The sequence below is a fragment of the Gasterosteus aculeatus genome, chromosome 7 (genome assembly GCF_964276395.1).
Source record: "Gasterosteus aculeatus chromosome 7, fGasAcu3.hap1.1, whole genome shotgun sequence".
In the NCBI taxonomy this organism is placed as follows: domain Eukaryota; kingdom Metazoa; phylum Chordata; class Actinopteri; order Perciformes; family Gasterosteidae; genus Gasterosteus; species Gasterosteus aculeatus.
In genome coordinates, this window is record NC_135694.1 from 24,157,861 (window position 1) to 24,179,329 (window position 21,469).

The following is a 21,469-nucleotide window of genomic DNA, read 5'->3' on the forward strand; positions in this document are numbered from 1 at the left end:
ACTGTCTGCCTGTTGATGATAAACAAAAGGCTCCGGCTGTAACGCATTTGGGAGCCACTCTTGCCCCTTGCTTTTTATCGGCTTAGCCGCGCCGGTTTTAATCGCACGGGCCGGTTTATGTCGTCCCGCGCTGGTGTTTGTCTCGGAGATTTGAGGATCGCCCCCTCCTCCTTTGTCTCTCGTTAGGCCAGTGTCACCCAAAGAGGTTTACGAGGGGGGTGCACAGCTGAGTAGATTAATGTCTGCAGTGTGTGTGAGTGAAGAGGGAGGGGTCGCTATATGTGTGTCTGTGTCAGTCCTCAAGATCCTTCAGCTGTTCTGAGGGTGTTTTCTTTTTATGCCCCGTGGGAAATGTTTACGGTATGTGAGACAAATGGCACAACGTGGTAGTAAAGTGCTCCCTGAGCCCACTGCTTGCATGCATGCATATGTATATTTTGCATATGGATTTTTTGGAGCTATTAAAAAAAACTATATATTGGCATGTGTGCACAGACAGAAAGCAGGTGCATTTGAAAGAGCAGACAGACACATAATGGGTTCAGTATAAATATTTAAAATACTTTATACAGCATAGAAATCTCTTGACACTTAAACAAAACCATCCATTAGAAAATCTTACAAAAGAACCCCCCCCCCCCCCTCCACACACACAGCAAGTCTGTATCTCAGTATCAACCAGAAAAAAAAGGTACAAAGGAGTGATTTCAAATGTCAACAGTAGAGGTTGACTCGTGAAATATTGCATGCAACTTTTTCATTATGACAGGAAGAGATTCTAAAGCGTCTTAACATCAAGAAGCCTCGCGTTTCCAGGAAAATCTTTTTTTTTTTCTTTTTCTGAAGTTCGACAAACATTTTACAATCCATTCGTATAGAACGGAAGAAGTGACAGAAAGCAGATAACTATTATTTACAAGCACGGTTCTTAAATCACTCTCAGCGAGCTCTTGGCAAATACTCGTCATTGCAGTTAACACTTAAGACTATTGCACACTACAGCATTAAGACAAAGGAAGTGAATTATTTTCATAGATGTCACGTGATAATCCCACCTTGCCTTCTGCGAGGTTCATAAGTTTCATAAGGCTTTTGATGCTCTTTTTTTTTTTCTTCATCTTTTCTTTTTTTTCCAAAAACTGCCTTTGAACAGGCTGGGAGGAAGTCAAAACGGAAACCGTTGACACATCCCCCTGGTTCGAGGTGCAACTCTTGTACGTAAAAAGCTACAGCTGTTACTTATTATCATTCATGTTCATGATTCATAAAAAAATGCTATAAAAAGCGAGAGCGTGACTCTGCTTGGGATACCTTGAAAACCGACGGCAGTAAACGCCCGGCGGCTGCGGCGCTGTGGCTAAATCCACGCAACCGAGTCGCCGTCTGCTGCACCTAAATGCTGACGTACGAACGATGCAGTGAGGTAAAAGATGTTGAACACCGTTGTTACTACAGGTTTTAAAGAATAGTGCATTGATACAGTGCCAGCGGGCTAGAAGTCAGCAGGTATCTCAGAGAGTGTTTTCACAGAGACAAAACATTTATACATTTAATCAGGGTTAGGGTAAGAGTTGGGATCTGTTAGCTGGTGGGAATCAGTATGCGCCTCAGTAAGTAACCAGTTACAGCAATATTACATCAGAGAATACCTCTTAACTAAGTTTATAATACAGTGTTTTGTGTGTATGTGTATTACATAACAACTCTGTCTCTAGGCCACAGCGAGGATTTTCAAATCTCATCTACTCAGCGTCACCACTTTTTAAATTCTTTCATTAAATGATCGGGTCGGTCTCGAAAAAAAAAATGGCTCAGTCGCAACAAAGGAACAGTTCAAAAGGCCGCTCTGGAAGACCTCTTCAACTTAAACAAAACGTTGAGTGGGGGCCTTGGGTTCAGTTCTATCTTTCTTCTTCCCCGCCGCGTCTCCCTCAGCAGAGGGTCTTCAGTGCGCCGGAAGCACAGAGGAGAGTCTGCATGGGGTACGGCGGCGGGGACACCACCTCCTCGAGCACCTGTTCCGGCCGGAAGGAGAACGGCTGCAGCTGGACCTTCTTCTTCAGGAGCTGTCCGATTCCCATCGACGGGAACTTGCCGCGGTGCGTCGGGCTGTCGGGGTCGCTGCCGCCGGATGGTGGGCTGAAGGCCGAGGTGGGGTTAAGGGCGCTGAAGGCTGACTTTGGGGGGCTGAAAGCCGAGCCGCCGGGAGGGCTCCCTATCGTGCTGGGAGGGCTCCCGCTGGTGTCGGAGGAACCGCCCCAATCCGACGACACACTCTTCTTGGGCTGTGGGTTGACAATGAGCACGGGGGGACTGGGGATTGTGGCCTTCTTGAGGTACGAGGAGTCGGGCTGGAAGGCGGAGACGTGGCGCGGCGGGGACAGGGTGCCGTTGGTCAGCTTGTACCAGGGAGAGGCGGGCGACTCGTCGATTTGCTCAGCTTTGGAGAGGGAGCCGAAGGAGTGCATGCCGATGGGCGACGGCGCCGGCGGGGCCGGCATGTTGTGCTCGGGGCTCGTGTTGACTTGGGGCAGGGTGGCCAAGCGCCTCCGTTGCTTCGGGGTGTTGGAAAAGAGAGGTTGGATCTCTAGGTATTCCATGGAAGAGGAGGCGACGGTGCCGGGCGGCGCCAGAGGGGAGTTCCGGTGGCCACCAGTTATGGCCCTCAAAAGTCCTGGAAGGAGGAGACGCGTCGTTAGATAAATGGAACACCGGCAAAGGAAAATTCAAAATTTAAACTGTTGCTTAACTCGCTGCACGCACACTCCAGAGAAATATGTTTTGGCTCAGTTTTGCACCCCAGGTGATAACCCGGGGGCATAAGAAGCAGTTGTAAAGCCACAAGGACATTCCGTAGATTCTGGATCTGATAGTAACAGCCTGCGGGCTTTCTCTTTTGCGCCAACATGCAAATGAGAAGAGGCCCCCAGACTCCGCCTACCAAACAATCTCTGTCTTACATGTCTTCACTTGGTAAGGCTGCTGTGTTGCTGTTTAGGATGAAATGAACAAATGACTTTCTAAAGTGTTTGCGTGTTCTCTCCACGATAAACTGGCAGCTTCTGCCAGATGTTTACTCTCAGGTGGATGGATGATTGGATAGTTGGACGGACGGACAGACAAACAGTGGATGGATGATTGGATGGTTGGACGGATGGTTGGACGGACGGACAGACAAACAGTGGATGGATAGATGGATGGGTGGCTGGACGGTTGGATGGATGGAGGTAGGAGTGGATGGATGACTGGGTAACTAAGTACGAGTGAAGAACATGCCTGCTCAGTCAACCTACCCTGTATGGATGAAGGTAAATAAAGTAGATGGAATAAATAAAGTGGTATTTAGAAAAGAAAAATGACAAATGTGCCCAATCCGCATCACATGATCCCTCACCTGTTCTGTGTTTCTTCTCCTTGCTGGGCCCCTTGGCCACAGCCAGGTAGACGGGGGTCTGCTTCGGGGGGATGGTGAGCTTGTCGACGTGCTTCCTCCACTGGGTCTGGAAGTATTCGCTTTTCTGCTTTTCTCCCTTCTTTTTTTCTTGGAACTGCATCTCCTAAACAGACAGGCCGCACGGCACATTACAACGGCGCTCAGCACTGGACGCAAACCTGCATTCAACACCTCGTAGTTCTTGGAGAAACTGAATTCAGCCGTAAATCAGTTTTAGAAACAATTTTGGGTAGAGTGTGTTTTGCGTCAGGGTTTGGATCGTTTCTTTATTGGTATTATCGAAGGAACAAGATGGCCTTACCCTGTACTCCTTGGAGAGTCTCTTCATTTTCTTGTTGAGGAGGAAGTAGACGGCCAGAGTGTGGCAGGCGCGGTTGGTGAGGACGGCGCTCAGCACTTCGCTGTGCTTGTAGGACATCTTCTCCGTCATGTGCAGCAACACCGTGTGGTTTATTTCCTCGATGTGGATCCTGCGAACGCAGAGCGAGAAACGTAAGGCTTTGCGGCGCCTTGAAATCAAATTGTTCAAAAAGGGATTTCTGAGAAAAGAGAGTCAACGGCGAGAAAGATATGAGGCTTTAGATTGCGTGTGAGTCTACCTGTTGAGGTACGGGGCCCCCGTGTTCTTGTTGGCCAGCTGCAGCCAGGAATCCGCCATGACTTGATGGATATTGGGACGCTTGTTGGGATCTGGCTCGAGAAGCTTCTTCAGGAGACAGATAGCAGCTGAGGAAGAGAAATAGAATACACATAAGCGATGCCTACAACTGCGCTCAACTAGTTCACTCAAAGGTGTTTGCACATTTCTCTCTCGGCAGATGCAGCACTATGAAGCTGAGCATGAATATTGCCTCTTTTTCCACCACCAGAAAGTTGGAGGACAGGTACACGTCTCCTAACCCTTTTGTCCTGTCCTACCTACCGAACTTAGCCTTCACCCTCGTCATCAGCTTTCATTCTGTCACAACATAAGAGGGATGAGATGACACGTCCACGTCGTTGGCTTAATAAATAGTTTCTTACATAACCGGGTTAAGCAATCCCCCAACTGGTGTTTGAGAGGGACAAAAGCAGCTGCGATACGAGTACTTCCAGCAAGGGTGTATGCGCACTCTGTGTTCCCTCGTAAAATGTCTTCACGCTCAATTTGTTAGACAATAATCCTTTTTTTTAAATTACATTTTCTTTCAAAGCCTTAAAAAAAAAAAAGTTCTGCCGTTGCATTGCACAATTTCCAGTTCATTATCGTCTCTTGCGTCTCTTTGCAGAAACCCGACCATCAACATTCTTTCTCTTGCGGGCAGTCGTAACCTGAAATTACACGCCGTGTATATCCCGACTCCACTCTGGTGTCAGCTTAATGACAGGGATGAAAACGATATGCGAGTATCTGTCAACGTATCCATCTGAAGGCAGATGAGTTGAAAGGTATACTGCCCCCCCCCCCCCCCCCCCCCCCCACCATGGTCAATCCTTGATTATTCACACATGTGTTGAGTGCGCTCGGTGTCTACCTGTGGAGAGTGAGGGAGGCAGAGGGTTCATCTCCTTGTCCACCATCTTCTGGTGGAGGGCTCGGAGACTGAAGGGCTCCACGGTGAACGGAAGCGTCCCGGTCAACATCGCGTACATGTTGACGCCGCTGGGGGATCACAAACACACACTCTTTAGCTTGATGGGAAATAATCAAATATACGTATTTAAACAAGAGCTTTGGCAGCAACTGATGACTTTTTGAAGAAAGAAAAAAAAAGTGTGCACTCACATGGACCAGACATCCACCTTTGGCCCGTACTTCTTCCTGGAGAGCAGCTCCGGGGCGGCGTAGGCGGGACTTCCACACTGGGTGCTGAAGGGGTCCGAGTATCCTAGGATGCCGGCGCAGTTACTGAGGCCAAAATCTGAAAGGGACAATGGTGGGTTGAGTGTTTTTCTTCTGGGTTTATTACACTCGTTGAACAAATTGCCCCATCACAGCGTTACACACACACACAGACACACATATGCACATGCACAAACAGAATAGCACATTAGCACTAATGTGAGAGCTTGTAAACGGTTTAACAGGATATTTAATTGCTCTTTGCTCTTCACCACATGTCGGACACTGTGACTCCCACAGAGAAAACCTTTATATTACTGTAAATCAACCGAGGACAAATTCTTTTGTCCTTCATTTCTCGATTGGAATTCTTGTCTTTGAAGTGGGACATTTTGTATTTAAATTAATTCATGGAATTTTGACACGTTCATTCCCAGGAAAATGCAGAGACGCAGCGTTGCACTGGACAGGAACAATAAACAATACACTGCAAATGTAAGAGGTCTTGAGTTACCGATGAGCTTGATGTTGTCCTGCTCATCCAACAGGAGGTTTTCTATCTTCAGATCCCTACGAGACAAAGAGTGTCTGTGTTTACATATGATTACTTATCATAGTCACACAATGCACAAGCAGGAGAGGTCACAAACCCCACCCCCCCTCAACATCCCCCACCCCGACATAAAAACAAGCCCCCCCCTCAATCTGGGTCACGCTGGCTGATTTCCAGGATCCATTGTTGTTTTGTCAGATGCCTCCTCAGTCTCAGCAATCCTGTTACACAGTTATCTCCATCTCCATGATTGAAATTTAGTTCCCAGGCTCTAAGCGACAAATAATTGAATATCGCAGGAAGGGGCTCAGAAATTTAGATCTGAAATTTGATTTGGAAATAGTTCATGTGTCTTTTTTTTCCCACCCATAATCAAATCAAACATTTTATTGTGAGAATATTTGGTCTGCATCAATTCTACTAACATTTGAGAGCAGTGTGTGGTTTTTTTTTTTTTTACCTGTGCACCACTCCCGCCCTGTGCAGGTGCTCCACGGCCAGCACCAGCTGCCGGATGTATTTCTGAGTCTCCCGCTCGTCCAGGCGCTTCTTGTCGTAGATGCTGTTCATGAGGTTCCCGCCGGGACACAGCTCCATCACCAGGTAGTAGCTGTTCTCCGTCTCCAGGATGTCCAGCAGCTGCGTGATGTTTGGGTGGCGGATCATCTGCTGGATGTGGCCCTCCCTCCGCAGGTTCTTGGTCACGTACGAGTCCTTCTTGGCCTTCCGCTTGTCGATTACCTTCACCGCCACCTGGAAGAATCCAGGCAGGGGGCGTTGTGAATTGTACCCAAGAGAGGCCTAGTGCACCGCCAGTTCTTGGAGCGTTTCTAGTGTAACAGGTGACAAGCTGCTGAGTCTCCATTGCGGGGTATACAACTCAACACTGACCTCTCCCTCGCAGCTGCTCCCAATGTGGGGCAACCCAGGCGCTATAGGGCCCTGGGGCTGCTGGGGAGGGAGAGGGGGGGAGGCGTGTGTGAGAGAGTGTGTGAGTTGGAGGGGTTACTGAACCATCATAAAGTAGGGGAAAGGCAAATGCTCTGCTGAGGAGGCCCCAAGGCCAAATGGACAGTTGGTGTTTCCCCATTCGCGTCAAAGACGTGGCTAAACACACACGAGACTCAACAGACTGAAGTGATTCCCAAATGTATTGTAAAAAAAAAAAAAAAAAAGCCAACTTTTCGCCATGTTTCTCCACCCTTATTGTGTCACTGGAGGATAAACTTGCAGTCTCCTCATAAAATCCAGAGAACATGTCCTTTATGACAGACTTCTCCCCCTTGAGCTAATTACATTCAATAACTCTATTTCATCCTCTGTCCCGCTTCTCCTTGTGTGCCGTCTAGACTGAGGTCAAGAGCACGGCTATCATCTACAGCAAATCATCTCAAGGAGAGCCCACCGACATGGAAAGGCACGACCGGCAAAACGAAGCACCATGTCCATTAATGCAACGGTGAGGGACAAAGTGGCTGTTGGTGTGTCGTCTCTTCCCTCTGTCCTTCAGCTTGTCTTTATCTTTTTTATGATTTCGTCCTTTCATCTCTGATAATTCATTCACCTATGAAAAGCTTTCTTTTCTTTTTTTACAGAAGCTAATTAAACCTGCTAGAGTGTGTGTGTGTGTGCGTGTGCGTGTGTTGAGCTCACAATACAGTTATAGATGGCCGTGTTTACGCCGGGCAGTGTGGAAACGAGAAGGGGTGTTGGGTGTATGGGGGGCACTGTATTTACAGTAGGCTACAGTCTATATGTAGAGAGAGGGGCGTGGGGAGGGGTCGGGGGGGTGGGGATATAGAGGGGGGGGAGGGGTGTGCCCAGCCAGGGGGCTTCTTGGGGATTCAGTTGTTTATCAGGCGCCCCTCAGACAGAAAGGAGGGGGTTGGAGGGGAAAGTGGGTTACAGACATCAAAAACACATGCATGTGACCTCCCGGGCCCTCTGCCCACGACAGCACCATCTCTCACCTCACACACACACACACACACACACACACACACACACACCAAACTGACTTTCTAGAGATGCTAAAAAAAGGATCTGGGACTCCTCCTGTACTGTATTCCCCACCCTCCACTATCCTTTTGCTTGAATAAACTGACTGCCCTCCCAGCGCCCGTGGGACCCTGAATGAGAGAGGGAGAGTGTAAATAGAGGGAGCGCATGTGCTGTGCTGGGTTTGTGTGATTGCCAGCGTTTGCATCATCCTCAACAAAGAGCCCAGCGAGGTATAAGGGAAGAGGAGAGGAGCGCTTTCTTTGCTCCTCACAGAAACAGAATCGGGAGGGGAACCGGATGAGTATTTATTATGCTTAAATAGGAATCTTAGTGGGACATATTCTTTTGTACACGGGTACAAACATATCTCGGTCTTCATTAAGGGCCAATTGAGGAAAAGCGGCTTCTTGTTTTTTCAATATGTAAATGTGCTGGCTGCCCCTCAAAAACAGCCTTGGGAGACAAAGGCAACCAGTGGCCAATGGTGGCCCCATAATCAAAGCCCTGTGCTGACGGAATCGTAATGAGAATGAGGGCCATTTATCAACAACATGATATAATATGCAAGTAGCAGCCCTGCGCTCTCATAGGCCGAACAATTTCCCCCCTCCGTCCCTATCACAGGCCGGCTCGCACCCAGCGGTGAGATCACCAGCCAAGACAAAGAAGAGGTTCAGAAAAACACCCAGTTACCCCACACATCTCCCTCACACACACACACACACAATAAATACTGTCACTGGCCAGAAAACAAGCCATGCTCTGTGTGTGTGTGTGTGTGTGTGTGTGTGTGTGTGTGTGTGTGTGTGTGGTGCCGCATGGGCTCATTATGAAAACCTCCCATTGCGATCAGGGCTCATCACTTTCTCTGGGAAAGCTGAGAAGTGCTTCCTGAACTAAATCACTGTCCATTCTATACAGTGAGCACTTTGGCTGAGTGTGAAACCATTCAGGCATTGCATTTATAAAAATAAAAAAAACAATGGCTATTTTGTTCATCAAAAGTTTTTTTTTTTTTTTTTTTTAAATGTAAGCAATCCCGTGAACTAAATGAACTTCAATTGGTTAAGGCAGGCGACAGGATCACACGTTGCTTTGAAATAAAGCCAATGACAAACACAAATATACAAGAATAACAACTAAAAACAACATATCACACACACACACACACACATTCAGAACCCTGCTGCAAAGCTCCCCTCCAGTCTCACCTTCTCCCCGGTCATCGCATGGAGACCTTCTCTAACTTTGGCGAACGATCCTTCTCCCAGCTTCCTCCCGATCAGATAGTTCCCGACCCGTTTGGTGTGGTAAAAGTTCTTGAGGATGTCCGCCGCCGGGCTGTACATCGACGCCGGAAGCATGCCTTCATTCCCGGCACTGTTTGGGTCGTTACCCTCATATAACCCGTGGCTGTTGTCGACCACCATGTCGGTGTCTGCAACTGGCATCACAGCGACCCTTCGTCCAGCGGTCCGTCTTTTAACACGGATGGGGCGGGTGGAGGGTTTTACGCAGCTCGCACGTCTCCAACCTTGAAGACGGGTATTAAATGCTTAACGTGCCTGCGTCTTGCCCTTAATAACGAATTAAGGGGAACCGGAGCTCGCGCCACCTGTTCGGGCCAAAAAAGCATCCAGTGCGCGCGCGCGCGCTCAGCGGATTGCGGTCGGCGTCTCAGCGCAGATTGAAACGACACTGGAAAAAAGTGTCACCCTCATGTAAAGTGACGCAACATGTCTTCATACTTGTGAAGGTTTTTTGTTGCTGTTGTCTCTTCAGAGAGGCTGTCAGTGCGCGCGCCCTTCTGCCTGCTGCACACGTGAACGTCTCCTGAACAGTGTGCGTGGAGGCAGCGTGTTGTTCGGTTTGAACTGACTTTACCGGTCACACGGGGGGGCGTTTCTTAGTGTGAGGGTGACAAAAAACAACGCACTCAATCGTCCGTTCGGTGGTCGTAGTAGAGGGTGTATTTCAATCCAATCAGCAAGGAGACGGGCGGAGCACATGTGAGAACAAGGGGGAGGTGTAAAGGGGGGGCAACTCGACCCGGTCCCGCGTGGTGCGCGCAGGCTGTACACGCCTGTGAACAAAGGCTTTTTTTCTTTCTTATTTACAAGCCCAGCATGAATGCAACAGCATAAGTATTTAGATATTTGATGTATTTTTCTCCACACGCTCTTCTGCTTTTGTCGTCCTCGTTGTAACTGTAACGTTAGAATGGTGCGTAAAGGAATGATTTGTTGACACCATGTGCTTTTGCGCCGCGCAGCCCCAAACGCAGAGGCGCGCACGCTGCAGCAATGCTCCATGGCCTACTTAGTGCCATCTTTTTCAGCGTGTTGTTGTCGGTTGTTGCTGAACTTGTCATGCTGCCAATATAATAATAGTTGTGACCTATAAACCAGCCGCAAGCAAAGAGGCGTTTTCCTTCACGGAAGCGCTCACTGGTCTAATTAACATGGTGTGCATCACTCGGATGAGACACCTGCAGGGAGGGGCAAGAGTTTGAGGCATCTTTTTTTGGTTTTCGTCCTGTAGTTGTGTTCAGGTTAAGGTTAATCCGACTTAATAAGATTATATCATATGTTACCCTACAGTAGCAGAACAAAACAAACACTTGACAGTATGAAATGCGATAGAATAACTGTCCTATAATGTGAAACATGTTTTATTTTTGAGTCTGCCAGGGAGGTGTTGATAAAACTCCGAACCTCATTGTTAACACAGATGTGCTCTGTTTGGTTCACTCCTTGTTCCTGGGAGTGAGAATAACACACCTGCCTACTGGACCATGCTTTCGAGACACCAAACCAGACACTGAGGCATTAAACCAAAAGTATGAGTATAGCGCCACCTGTTGGAGTAATGCTTTACTACAAGAACACAATCAGACTTATAGTAATAATGCAATGAGTTATTATACCTGCTTTCTTGCTGAGCTTTTCCACTCTCCATTCTCCTTCATTCTTAATAATTATTATTTAGAGCATGAAGTTTGTTAATCCTTGTAATTTAATAGTATCCTGTAAGAAAGATACACACCACGAAAGGCATCGTTTGACACAGGAAACACAACTCTTGTGAAGGAATCAGTTAATCATTTGCAGATCGTTTTCAATTAAAAGTAGTTGCAGATGTCATGATGTTTAATCCGAGAAGCATCAGAACACTATAAAAGTGTGTATTTCCCCAAAACCATTGTAACGTATGACACTTTGACGGTAGATGTTGTAATTAACTCAGTCTTCATCCCAGCAACATTGGAAATTGCTGATAGAAATATAATAGAAACTGCTACTTAATTTCTATTGTACTGTCATTGTGTACCAGTAATTTCAATCACGAGCTTGGTTTCATGGTTTAGCCTGAGGTCACGTGATACTTCGACATAGTGGGCCTAAATGTGATCGGCGCCTTTATTAAATGGTTTGAACAAAACCGAAGATCATTCAGCTCATCAAGGCACCCAAATACACAGAAAACCACCCAGGATCACTCCAGCAGCACAGTCGCCAAAAGAACCCCGCCACCACGTGGCCAAAACCTCGAACAGCAAAACAGAATCCCATCATGCTTTGCCCGCCGACGCCAAGAGCTACCGATGCTAAGCTAACTGTCGTTAGCCACTGGGAGCGGACATGTTGTACCATTTGCTTCCTTGAATAAACACCGCGTTTAGCCGGGAATCAGGAGTTCGGAGGACGGCTCGTAGCGTCGGGCAAACATGGATGCCGTTAACGCCTTTAACCACGAGGTAAGCCTCCCCCCCCGCGGGGGCTCGCCGAGACCCCGCAAGCCGCCGAGTCTGTGCGCCGCTGGTCGCAGCGCTGTGTTGCTGTGGAGCTAGCCGCGCAGCTAGCCGCGCCGCTAGCCGTGCGGGACTGACCAGTGGGCCTGCCGGGCGAGCTAGCCGGACCCGTGCGTCGCACCTGGCTTTAAGACCGGCCGACTTAACGTCTGCGACGCGGGTGCACCTGCAGAGCGAGTCGTGCCGGTACTGAACCAAACGCTCAGGACTTTATGCTAACTAGCGAGCTAACGCAGCGCCATATTCAACAGTGTTGTAAAGCTCGCTCAAAAAGTTCGCAAGACCCGCCGTTTGCGTCGGCGCTCGAGAGCAGTTGTGATGGAAACAAGCCTGTTGGCAAACACACGGCCGCCATTGTCGTTGTCACGGCGCGCCGACCGAACGCTCTCAGCCGCCTGAGGGACGCGCACAGCCGCAGCGTAGCAGCCGCCGGGCCGGGTAGCTGTGAGGGTCGAGGCCCGAGGTTCGGTGCTGGCCCACTCGTAAGACGGCTCAAGTCATCCACTGGTGTTTTTTTTGCAATGGTTCCTTTCGTGTCTGCTGATGTATGTTCCGAGCGTTGAACATAAACAAAGCTGTCGTAATATATGTTTGTGGCAGCAGATCAATCAATCAATCAATCAATAAATAAGCCCCGCGAGCTGGTTCGTGATGCATGTGTTGGACCCTCAAGAGCATTTTCTGGCAGAGAGAAAGTTTACTTTACACAAATGTAAACAGAGCAAACCTGTTCTTCAGTACTGGACTTTTTCAAATTAAAATCCCATTGCCCCAACCTGCTATGAAGAGGGTTTAGTGTCCTCAGAAACAGACCCCCTGCCAACTGTGTGCTGTTTATTCCTGATTCATTTGTACTGTAACAATCTCATTAGTGGCAACTGATCGGTGATCAAATTAACAAAATTATAGGTTATCATCTATACATAATCATTAAATGGGGACAAGCCTGTGTTAAGTTTAGGATCCACATGATATAAGATTCATTGATTTTTCCAGTTTAAATGATTGGCATCACCTCTGAATCCCCTCCAGCAGTCTTTCTCCTCTCTGGCCGTCTGTTCCTCTCCTGCTTCTATCTCACCCACCCGTCATCTATTCTGTCTCTAGTTATTCTCGCTGATGGACTCCAAGCCTCCGATCTCTCGGGCTAAGATGATCTCCATCACCAAATCGGCCATCAAAGCTATGAAAGTAAGAAATCGTTTGTCATTCCTTCGTTATAAGAGTTACTCTGTGTTGTATACTTTAATTATAAGTCCAATCTAGGTGATGACCCGCTCTCTCTCGCTTTGCTCTTTCTCAGCTCTACAAACATGTGGTCCAAATTGTAGAGAAGTTCATCAAAAAGGTGGGACGAGCCTGTTGTACATTCGGTCATCGCCCTTTTCCATCTTACCAAACGTGAACTAACCCACCATCTGTTTCCACATCTGTTCTTGCTAGTGTAAGCCGGAGTACAAGGTAGCTGGCCTGTATGTGGTGGATTCCATTGTTCGGCAGTCGAGGCACCAGTTTGGATCCGACAAGGACGTGTTTGGCCCAAGGTTTACCAAAAATATTACAGGAACCTTTGAGAACCTCTGCCTTTGCCCAGTACATGAGAGGGTAAGAAAACAAAGCAATATTCTGCAACCTTTGGACTGTTGTATTCACATTGTGATTGAAGGATTTACCTTCCTCCAACGGCAAATCCTGACCTAAATCAGCTTCCTGTAATTCCCCTCGCTTTCTTATTTTCCTTTTGTAGAGTAAGATTGTGCGGGTGTTGAATCTATGGCAAAAAAACAGGGTGTTCAAGATCGAGGTTATTCAGCCCCTCCTGGACATGGCAGCGGGCTCCAGCAGCGCCGCTGCATCCTGCGCAGGCTCAGATGACCCAGGTAATTTGTGTGTTTGTACCCAGGAGGCCGTAGTGACTTCCATGATATGATCGTCTCATTCACCAGTGGGGTTGGGGGGGAAATGTACATTTGCTTTGTGGAGAAATGAGAAAATATTTGTGATATTGCATTTTATAATTATAGAGCTGTTTTTCTGTGCAACCTTATGATTTAGACAGATAAAACACCATATCCCACCTTCTACACACATGCGGTGTTTCTCTCCTCAGGTTCTTCCCCACCTCCCGCCAAAGAGACAGTTTCTGGGGTAACCGGAAACTCCACCACAACATCCTCTGTTCAGCTGCAAAACGCCGATGCCTTTGCCGCTGTGGCACAACTCTTCCAGTCCACGCAGGGTCAGCAGGTGTGTGTGTGTGTACCAGGGCACACCTGTTTAAGCTTTGACCACACTCATTTTGCTTTTATTATCTTTGCTTCCCTCTTAAACCCCCCCCCCCCCCCCCCACCCTACTAATACCTCCACTTTCACTATTTCCCTGCTATTTGTTTAGCTTCAACAGATGCTCCAGAACTTTCAGCAGCAGCCCGGGATGCTGGACGCCGACGCTCAGCCTGCGGTCCATGCCAGTCAAACACAGGCTCCAAACGTTACCTCTGGTCCGCCCGCGGTCGCCCAGCAACCGCCTCTTCTCAGCCAAGCTGCCCAAGCTGCCCAAGCCATCCAGCAGAAAGCCGCCTTTGACAAGGTTGAAGTGCGTTTTTGTATTTGCATATGCTCTCCTCAACTTTTTATATGCAGAACAACATTTCATTGGTCAGCCACTGTTTCGACATCTTGTTGGACAGTGCTTTAAGTATAATTTGTTTATTACCGTCATTACCTCTCTTAGAAACTGCTGGACCGCTTTGACTATGATGATGAACCAGAAGTTGGAGAAGAAACAAAGAAGGATGAATCTCATGCCTCCTTGTAAGCATTTGATTTATTGTGCATGATGCAGCAGCTCTGCAATGGCAAGAAAACGACATGTGCTGACGCGCTGATTGATATAAAAAAAAAAAAAATGAATTCATAGCTGTGAAGCTAATGGGTTATATTTGATCCTTTAGTATGCAACAGCCTCCAGCCTTCCAACAGCACTTTCAACAGCCAGGGATGTTGCAAGACTTCTCACAGGTAATAAGTGCAAACCTTTCTATTTGTATAAGTCACATTGACAGCATACTCACTTTTCAATTTTTATATTCCTTTTGTTAATATTATATGAAACTTTTAAATACCAAAATTTACGTTTGTCTTACCCTATTACCATACCTTATTATTACGGTTGTATATTATATTTACAATGGACAGTGTAATCTGAAGTCAATCTTTTCATACAAATAAGTAATGCATACACAAATCAGGGTAGGTACAAATCATTTCCTTTCAAATTAATTTTAGATTTAGAACCCCCTGTTGTACGCACATTATTTATCATTCCAGTTGTCTTTCTTAGGTCCCTCTGCCTCCTAATGGCCAGCTGCAGGCTTATGGTTTACAGCCAGGACAAAGCTTCCCAGTTATGATGCCTCCTTTGGGTCACGCTTTGCCTGGGCAGCCCCTCCCCAGTTCTACTGGGCCTCCAGGCTTCCCAGGGCTGTACCCTCCCCCCAATGCAGCCCAGCAACAACAGGTAGATTTAAAAATAGTTCAAAGGGTGTTCAGCATCTAACATGTCATTGTAAGGTTAAATTCTGTTAAAGGGAACTTCCAGTATTTTTTTATTATTTTTTTTTTAACATTTTGCAATAAACTGATGAACATCAAAATGTTGTCACCAATTTATAACCATGTATTTGCCATATCATTTAAGGATTCAATTGATATGGACCATTCATCAATGAGGGATGGCAGACATGGCCGACGATCGCACTCAGGCTCCAGGTAGGCATCACAAATGGAACAGACCTTCTCTCTCACATTATTTTGTTTTATGTGGATACGCTTTTGAACATATCAAAAAATGTCTATTTTTCCTCCTCCAGATCTCCAAAGCGAAGGAGGTCACGGTCTAATTCCCGTACGCGGCGGTCCAGGCACAGGCGATCGCGCTCCCACTCCAGAGACCGGCGACACCATTCCCCACGCCCTCGCTCGCTGGAGCGCAGGGAGAGGGAGAAGGAGCGAGAGCGGCGGCAGAAAGGCCTTCCAGCACCCAAGAGCGAGACACTCAGCAGTGAGTCATTCCTTATTTAATTATTTAAATGACCCGTTTGATGGATCCGTTTTCAGTAGTTTTAAAAAATGTTTTATCTGTCTCCTTGACAGTTTGCAGTACGACTCTCTGGGTGGGCCAGCTGGACAAGCGAACGCAACAGAACGATGTTGCCTCCTTACTGGAAGAGTTTGGGGAAATAGAGTCTATAAATGTAAGTTTTGACGTGTATAGGTCAGTTTATGCGCTGTGTCTTTTGTAACAATATGCAATACCGAACCCTTTGTCCTCCTCCCTTGTTAAGATGATTCCTCCACGTGGCTGTGCCTACATCCTCATGATAAATAGGCAGGATGCCTTCAAGGCTCTGCAGAAGCTCAGTAGAGGATCTCACAAAGTGAACCAGAAATCCATCAAGGTGAGTGAGCAACGCAGGCTGCTGCTTAGAAAAAGCAAATAGGAGAAAACTGAGAATTGTCTCTTCAATCAAGAGTTGTTTTTGTTAATTTCCTGCCAGATTGCGTGGGCCTTGAACAAGGGCATAAAGGCCGAGTTTAAACAGTACTGGGACGTGGAGCTGGGTGTGACCTACGTACCGTGGTCTAAAATCCAAGAGGCTCAGTTGGAAGAGCTCAAAGAAGGAGGCATCCTGGATGTAGACACCTTATCGCCAGGTAAGAGCATTAGGAAATCCTACAAACAAGACATACTGTAAGCTCTATGGGGGTGTCAAAATTGCTCAAAAAGGACATTAAAATGTTCGCTTTAAAAAATGACAAATATTCGAATATCTGGTTGCGCATTAGGCACGTCAATAACAGGACAAATTTACGAGAGCCCGCCCGCTAAGCAGACAGTCGCGCCGACGTTTTTAATTTTTTTTTTTTTTACATTTGAATATTAATTTTGATATTCCAATAGTTGTTTTTAACAACTATTAGAATATAAAATATTTGTTGACAGCCCTAAAGCACTACGATAGATCCAGTTACTCATTATTAAGTTCAATAGCTAAGGCAGTGCATATACTGCTGTTATTCATACTGTATTATTTATGTTATTGCTATCATAGTTTATATGCCAGTGTGCTTCTTAACGCGTCTCGTCTCTTTTCAGAGTGGAGCGGAGTGAGGAAGTCTCTCGGCCTTCAGGAGGAACTGACCCACAACGGCCGCTCGGAGCTCCAGCAGCCGGAGGAAACACAAGTGCCACCTCTGGCTGCCGCGGCGGCTCCTCCTACACAGGTAAACAACATCGACAAGATGTTACTAGTGTAACATTCTCGGATTAAACAATTCGTTATATATGATGTTAAAGAACAGAGTGATTGTAAGATATTATTCTGAAACATGTAGTTATGGCAGCGATTCCGGTACGGATCATGATACAATATATCGCCCTTCTTTTGTAGTTGGAAGAACTCACTGCCTTTTACATAACAAATTACGGTTTCTTTTCATTTTTGATCATTGCACCGTCCAGCGCTTTTTGTACAATCTGAGCCACTGTTTCCCGTAAATGGTTGCATATATACAGTATATTCATTAAAAATATTTGGTGTGTGTGTATATATATAATATATATATATATATTTTTTTACAGTATTTGAAGCTAATGAATTTATATTTTCTCACACACCAACTGAGCTCAATTCGAGGAAAGTATAACAAATACATTTGTCACTCAATCTTAATTGAATCCCTGTAAATGTTCTCAGGTTCCTGCGATGCAGCAGCCGATGGTTGGTGTGGGTTCTCTCCAGCCCCCTGTTTTCCCCGGGCCCATGGGCATGCCTCCGCCTTCCTTCCCCCCGGGCATCCCCCCTCCTCCGTTCATCCGACCTGGCTTCAACCCCATGCAGATGCCTCCAGGTAGCGACTTCCTTCAGCCGCCATCAGTCTCTAACTGGCTTTCCTCCAACTCAAATGGTGTTAATTGCTACTGAAAGAAAGACGTGCAGCATTGAACTGCTCCTTTGTGTATCTGGTGTCATAAGTAGCTGATGATGAAACAAGCAGGGGGAAAAAGACAATGGGGTGGGGGGATTTAATTAAGTTACTTCTTCATAAACCCTTGCGGCTGCTTTTATCAACAAACCACCTTTTCAGAGGCTGTAGTCCAAACCGATTTCCACACGAGCTAAAACAAACTCAACCCCAACTCCTCTCCCCGTTCTGCTCCCAGGTTACCCTCCCCCGGGGACCATGCCCCTCGGCCCCCTTCCTCCCCCCAAAGGTGGCGTTGAAGACCTGTCCCTGGACCCGATGGGTCTGGGCAACAGGAAAAATGACGAGATCCCAGAGGGTCCCAACATCTTCAACAACCAGATGGGACTCATGGGTCAGTCGAACTTTCTCTGCTCTTTTTAGAATGAGTGTTACTTGAGCTTGTTCCTTAAAACTGGGGGGGGGTATCTCATCTAAACAAAATGTGCATTGGATGAATTGTTTCTCAATCAATCCATTTGATGATGATGTCTAGTTGGATTAGATAATTGAAGTTAAGGTTGTGTCTAGTGACATGTCTTAGTTTATGCTTCTAAAAGTTTACATTTTGAACCTTCCTTGAAAGTTGGGTAAAAATCAAAGCTGTATTTTGTATTTCTTTCCTTGCCAGGTAACCAGTTGGGTGGACCTCCAGGTTCCCTCCCCGGTGCTCCTCCTGGAAACATCCAACCCCCTCCTGGAGGTCTGCTTGGCGCACGGCCTGGTATAATTCCCCTCCAGCGTCCTCCGGTCCCCCCGCCACCGCACATGCAGCGTTTCCCCCCACCCCACGGGCCACGGCCCCCTCACCACAACATGCCACCTATGCCCCCACAGATGATTGCAAGAGGGCCCCACCCTCAAATGATGCACCACGACCCGCCTCCGCTTAAAGGAGGCTTTGGAATGATGTCTCCCCACAATATGAGGGCTCCCTTCCCTCCGCATGGGCAGGGCCCCCCTCCTCCGGGTCCTCCCCCTTTTATCAGACCGGGGGGGCCTCGCGGCCTGGAGGGGCCAGAAGAAACGGATGGTAGACCATTCAGGGGAGACAGGCCTGCGTTCAGGGACAGAGAGCCAGAGCGGGACAGGGACTGGGACAGGGACAGAGAGCGGGACAGAGGTTTCGGAGGTGGAAGGCGTCCATTTGGCGACGGAGGGAGGGGTGGAGGCGGGGACAGAATGGAAGGGAGGGACCGACCCGGAGGATGGCAAGAAGATGGAGCAGGTCAACGTGGGGGAGGGTGGGAGAGGGACCGCGATCGGGACAGAGACAGAGATCGGGAGAGAGACCGCGATCGAGACAGAGACAGACGCGACTGGAGGGACAAGAGGAACAGTCTGGAGAGCGACAGGGAGCGGGGGAGGAGCGACGATGGGGATAGGGACCGAGGGAGGGCAGAGGGAGGAGAACGGGGAAAGGTAGAAGGAGGGAGTCTAGACAGAGGGAAGAGAGCTGAGGGAAAAGAAGGGGACCGTCCGAGGCGGTCCGAGAGACGAGAGAGGACCACCCGCTGGGACAGGGACGATCGATTGGCGGACCTGGAAAACAAGGAAAGACTTCAGACCCCTAATGCAACAGAGCAAACGCCTGTGACTCCTCTTGTAACCACGGAAACGGGCAAAGAACCAAGTGCGGAGGCTTCTGAAAAGAAGGCTGATTCTGAACTTTTAACTCCAGAGGCCACAACCGCCGCAGAAGAGCGGACGCCTTCTGTGCCCTCGCCCTCAGCTCAAAGTGAGCCCACGGAAACAAAACAGGAAGCAGCAGCAGAGATCGGCTCACTGCTCCTTCAGCCATAGACTGCTGTCAACCACTGAATGATGATTATTATTATTATTATAAATATTTTTTTTTTTTATAAAAGGTCTTTTTCACAATGATCGGCGTCCTCATCTCCTGGCATAAGTTTTCGATAATGTTTGCCAGTGGGTGATTGAACCTTTACGAACCACCGTCTCCCAGACGTGTTGTCAAACGTATGTAAATGGCTCTTTTCAGAAATACTTGTTTATGGTCAAATCTGGCTTCGCATCTCCTTCTGGGAACATGACCACGTGAAAATCATTTAGGTTAAATCGTTGTAGTTAAACTTGTTAATTTTCCCTGCAGGATGAAAGAACGAACGGAGTGTTTGCATGTTGTCCTTTCTAGGTTAATTGAGCGTAGCTTTTATGTTTTTAAGTCGACAGTGAAAACATATTTAGTTCTATGACACAAATGTATTTTTTACTTCATTGCCTTATCTGCGAGATAGCAGGCCCTCCTCAACCAGGTGAATATGTTCATTTTAAAACTTCAAGTCGAACACTGAATATCTTCCCCTCAAACAAACAATTTACTTCATTTTCTCTTGTTTTCATGTCATCTTGTGCTTCATATCCGCCCTGTCTGACCGCCTGTAATGCACAGCATTGAAAGGCCAATCAAGTATGTTGTAGGTGTATTGAATTAGGAAGGAAAAGTACATAGACGTGTTGGTAAATCCCTCCAAGAATTAGGTTTGCTACTTTGCTGACACCAATTTTGATTATGTCCCGGCTTTTTATTCTTTGAAACACTTTTTATTTCAGGTAGAATATTGTCTTGGTTATACCTGCTGCTTGGGTATGTATAATACATGGTTTTTATTGAAATTGTTATGTCTACCACTTGTATTGGAACAGAAATGTTGCCCAAACACACACATCATCATAAGACTTCGGGAATCGAGAATGCTTCCCAGTCATTTATTATGCGGTTCTTATCCAGCTTTCACTAATGGTCTTTTAATTCTTTGTGTGTGTGTGTGTGTGTGTGTGTGTGTGTGTATGTATGTATGTATGTATGTATATATATATATATTTTTTTTTTGGCAAAACATTAAACATTGTGGGGACTCGGAACCTAGGACTTTTAACGGTGGCATATTCAGAAAATCCAATTAGGCATTTTGACGTAACATGGACAAAAACAAGTTCAATTCGGGTCATGATGATACCGTATAGATCTCCCCTGTAAAATTGTGGTTGTAAAGAAATCAGATGTTATATAGATATTGGTACGCATAAATAAGGAAGAGTGATCCTATTTACAATAACTTTGCACCCTGTTCAAAAACTGCCGAAAACTAAAGTAAAAACAAGAAGAAATTAGATCTTTTGTCCTGGCGTCCTGGCTTCTGTTTAATGTTTTGACAAGTACTTTTCAGAACTAACATCAACGTCACAAAGGACATCACATCACAAAGGAAGTATATTTCTATTGGCATTTCAGTGAACTTCATGTCTCTTTCACTGCAGAGCAGCTTTAACTGAAATTACAGCTTCAAGATCAGATTCTACAAATTCAGCCCTTTCTAAAATCTATTTACCAAATACTAAGGAGACGGAATGAAGAGATTTGCTTGCGACACGCTGCTGTAAATATGCTTGTATCACTGACGATTCAGAACTGTATTTGTTGTTTATGATCTGTGATGCGTTTATGGTGGAGGAGGAAATTGACTGGGAAGGAACAACGAAGAAGTCTTGCTTTAACATTTTTCCTGAGGGTTTAGAAGGGTTCAGATGTTTCTATGATTGGTTAGTAACACAAAAACACATGGGCATAATACCTCCAAAATTTCAGCCAGAGGAAAGTGTTTTTAATAAACTATTTTTGTACCAAATATTTTTGCTTGTTTAAATGATATTCTATGTTTTAGTGTTGGTACACATACTGGACTGTTATTTCCACTATACTGATATTTATTACACTTACAGCTTACAGGTGGACATTTGATGTCGTTCAAATCTATCGTCGTGAAAAAGGAGCCGTTA

General features: G+C 46.7%; 2 protein-coding genes across 3 annotated transcripts; one reads left to right on the forward strand and one right to left on the reverse strand.

Moving 5' to 3' along the window:
- Window positions 1–535: 535 nt before the first annotated feature.
- Window positions 536–9,852, reverse strand: hunk (hormonally up-regulated Neu-associated kinase). Its single transcript, XM_040182554.2, has 9 exons — window positions 9,042–9,852; window positions 6,290–6,582; window positions 5,791–5,846; window positions 5,220–5,355; window positions 4,969–5,096; window positions 4,054–4,180; window positions 3,756–3,924; window positions 3,395–3,557; window positions 536–2,674 (listed from the first exon to the last, which is right to left on the reverse strand). Exons 1-9 carry the CDS (start codon window positions 9,279–9,281, stop codon window positions 1,932–1,934), a joined length of 2,055 nt encoding a protein of 684 aa, XP_040038488.1. The 5' UTR covers window positions 9,282–9,852; the 3' UTR covers window positions 536–1,931.
- Window positions 9,853–11,209: 1,357 nt separating this feature from the next.
- scaf4a (SR-related CTD-associated factor 4a) lies at window positions 11,210–21,318 on the forward strand. Of its 2 annotated transcripts, none has more exons than XM_040182263.2 (19): window positions 11,210–11,587; window positions 12,749–12,832; window positions 12,945–12,989; window positions 13,085–13,246; window positions 13,389–13,521; window positions 13,752–13,888; window positions 14,037–14,231; window positions 14,376–14,455; window positions 14,596–14,662; window positions 14,985–15,161; window positions 15,342–15,412; window positions 15,514–15,704; window positions 15,797–15,897; window positions 15,988–16,101; window positions 16,201–16,357; window positions 16,800–16,927; window positions 17,401–17,554; window positions 17,868–18,023; window positions 18,300–21,318. In XM_040182263.2, the coding sequence occupies exons 1-19, from the start codon at window positions 11,558–11,560 to the stop codon at window positions 19,469–19,471; spliced, it is 3,354 nt and encodes a 1,117-aa protein (XP_040038197.2). In that variant the 5' UTR covers window positions 11,210–11,557; the 3' UTR covers window positions 19,472–21,318. The 2 variants fall into 2 exon arrangements, with proteins under 2 accessions (XP_040038197.2, XP_040038196.2); XM_040182262.2 differs by having other exon boundaries at window positions 11,211–11,587; window positions 14,037–14,237.
- The last annotated feature ends 151 nt before the right edge of the window (window positions 21,319–21,469 follow it).

Coding starts and splice junctions, on each gene's coding strand:
- hunk (XM_040182554.2), bottom strand. CDS start 9,281: ATGCCAGTTGCAGACACCGACATGGTGGTCGACAACAGCCACGGGTTA. Junction 5,356..5,790: donor GGACAACATCAAGCTCATCG/GTAACTCAAGAC, acceptor TGTCCCTTTCAG/ATTTTGGCCTCAGTAACTGC. Junction 5,097..5,219: donor AAGGTGGATGTCTGGTCCAT/GTGAGTGCACAC, acceptor GTGATCCCCCAG/CGGCGTCAACATGTACGCGA.
- scaf4a (XM_040182262.2), top strand. CDS start 11,558: ATGGATGCCGTTAACGCCTTTAACCACGAG. Junction 13,889..14,036: donor AGTCCACGCAGGGTCAGCAG/GTGTGTGTGTGT, acceptor CTATTTGTTTAG/CTTCAACAGATGCTCCAGAA. Junction 15,898..15,987: donor GGGAAATAGAGTCTATAAAT/GTAAGTTTTGAC, acceptor TCCCTTGTTAAG/ATGATTCCTCCACGTGGCTG.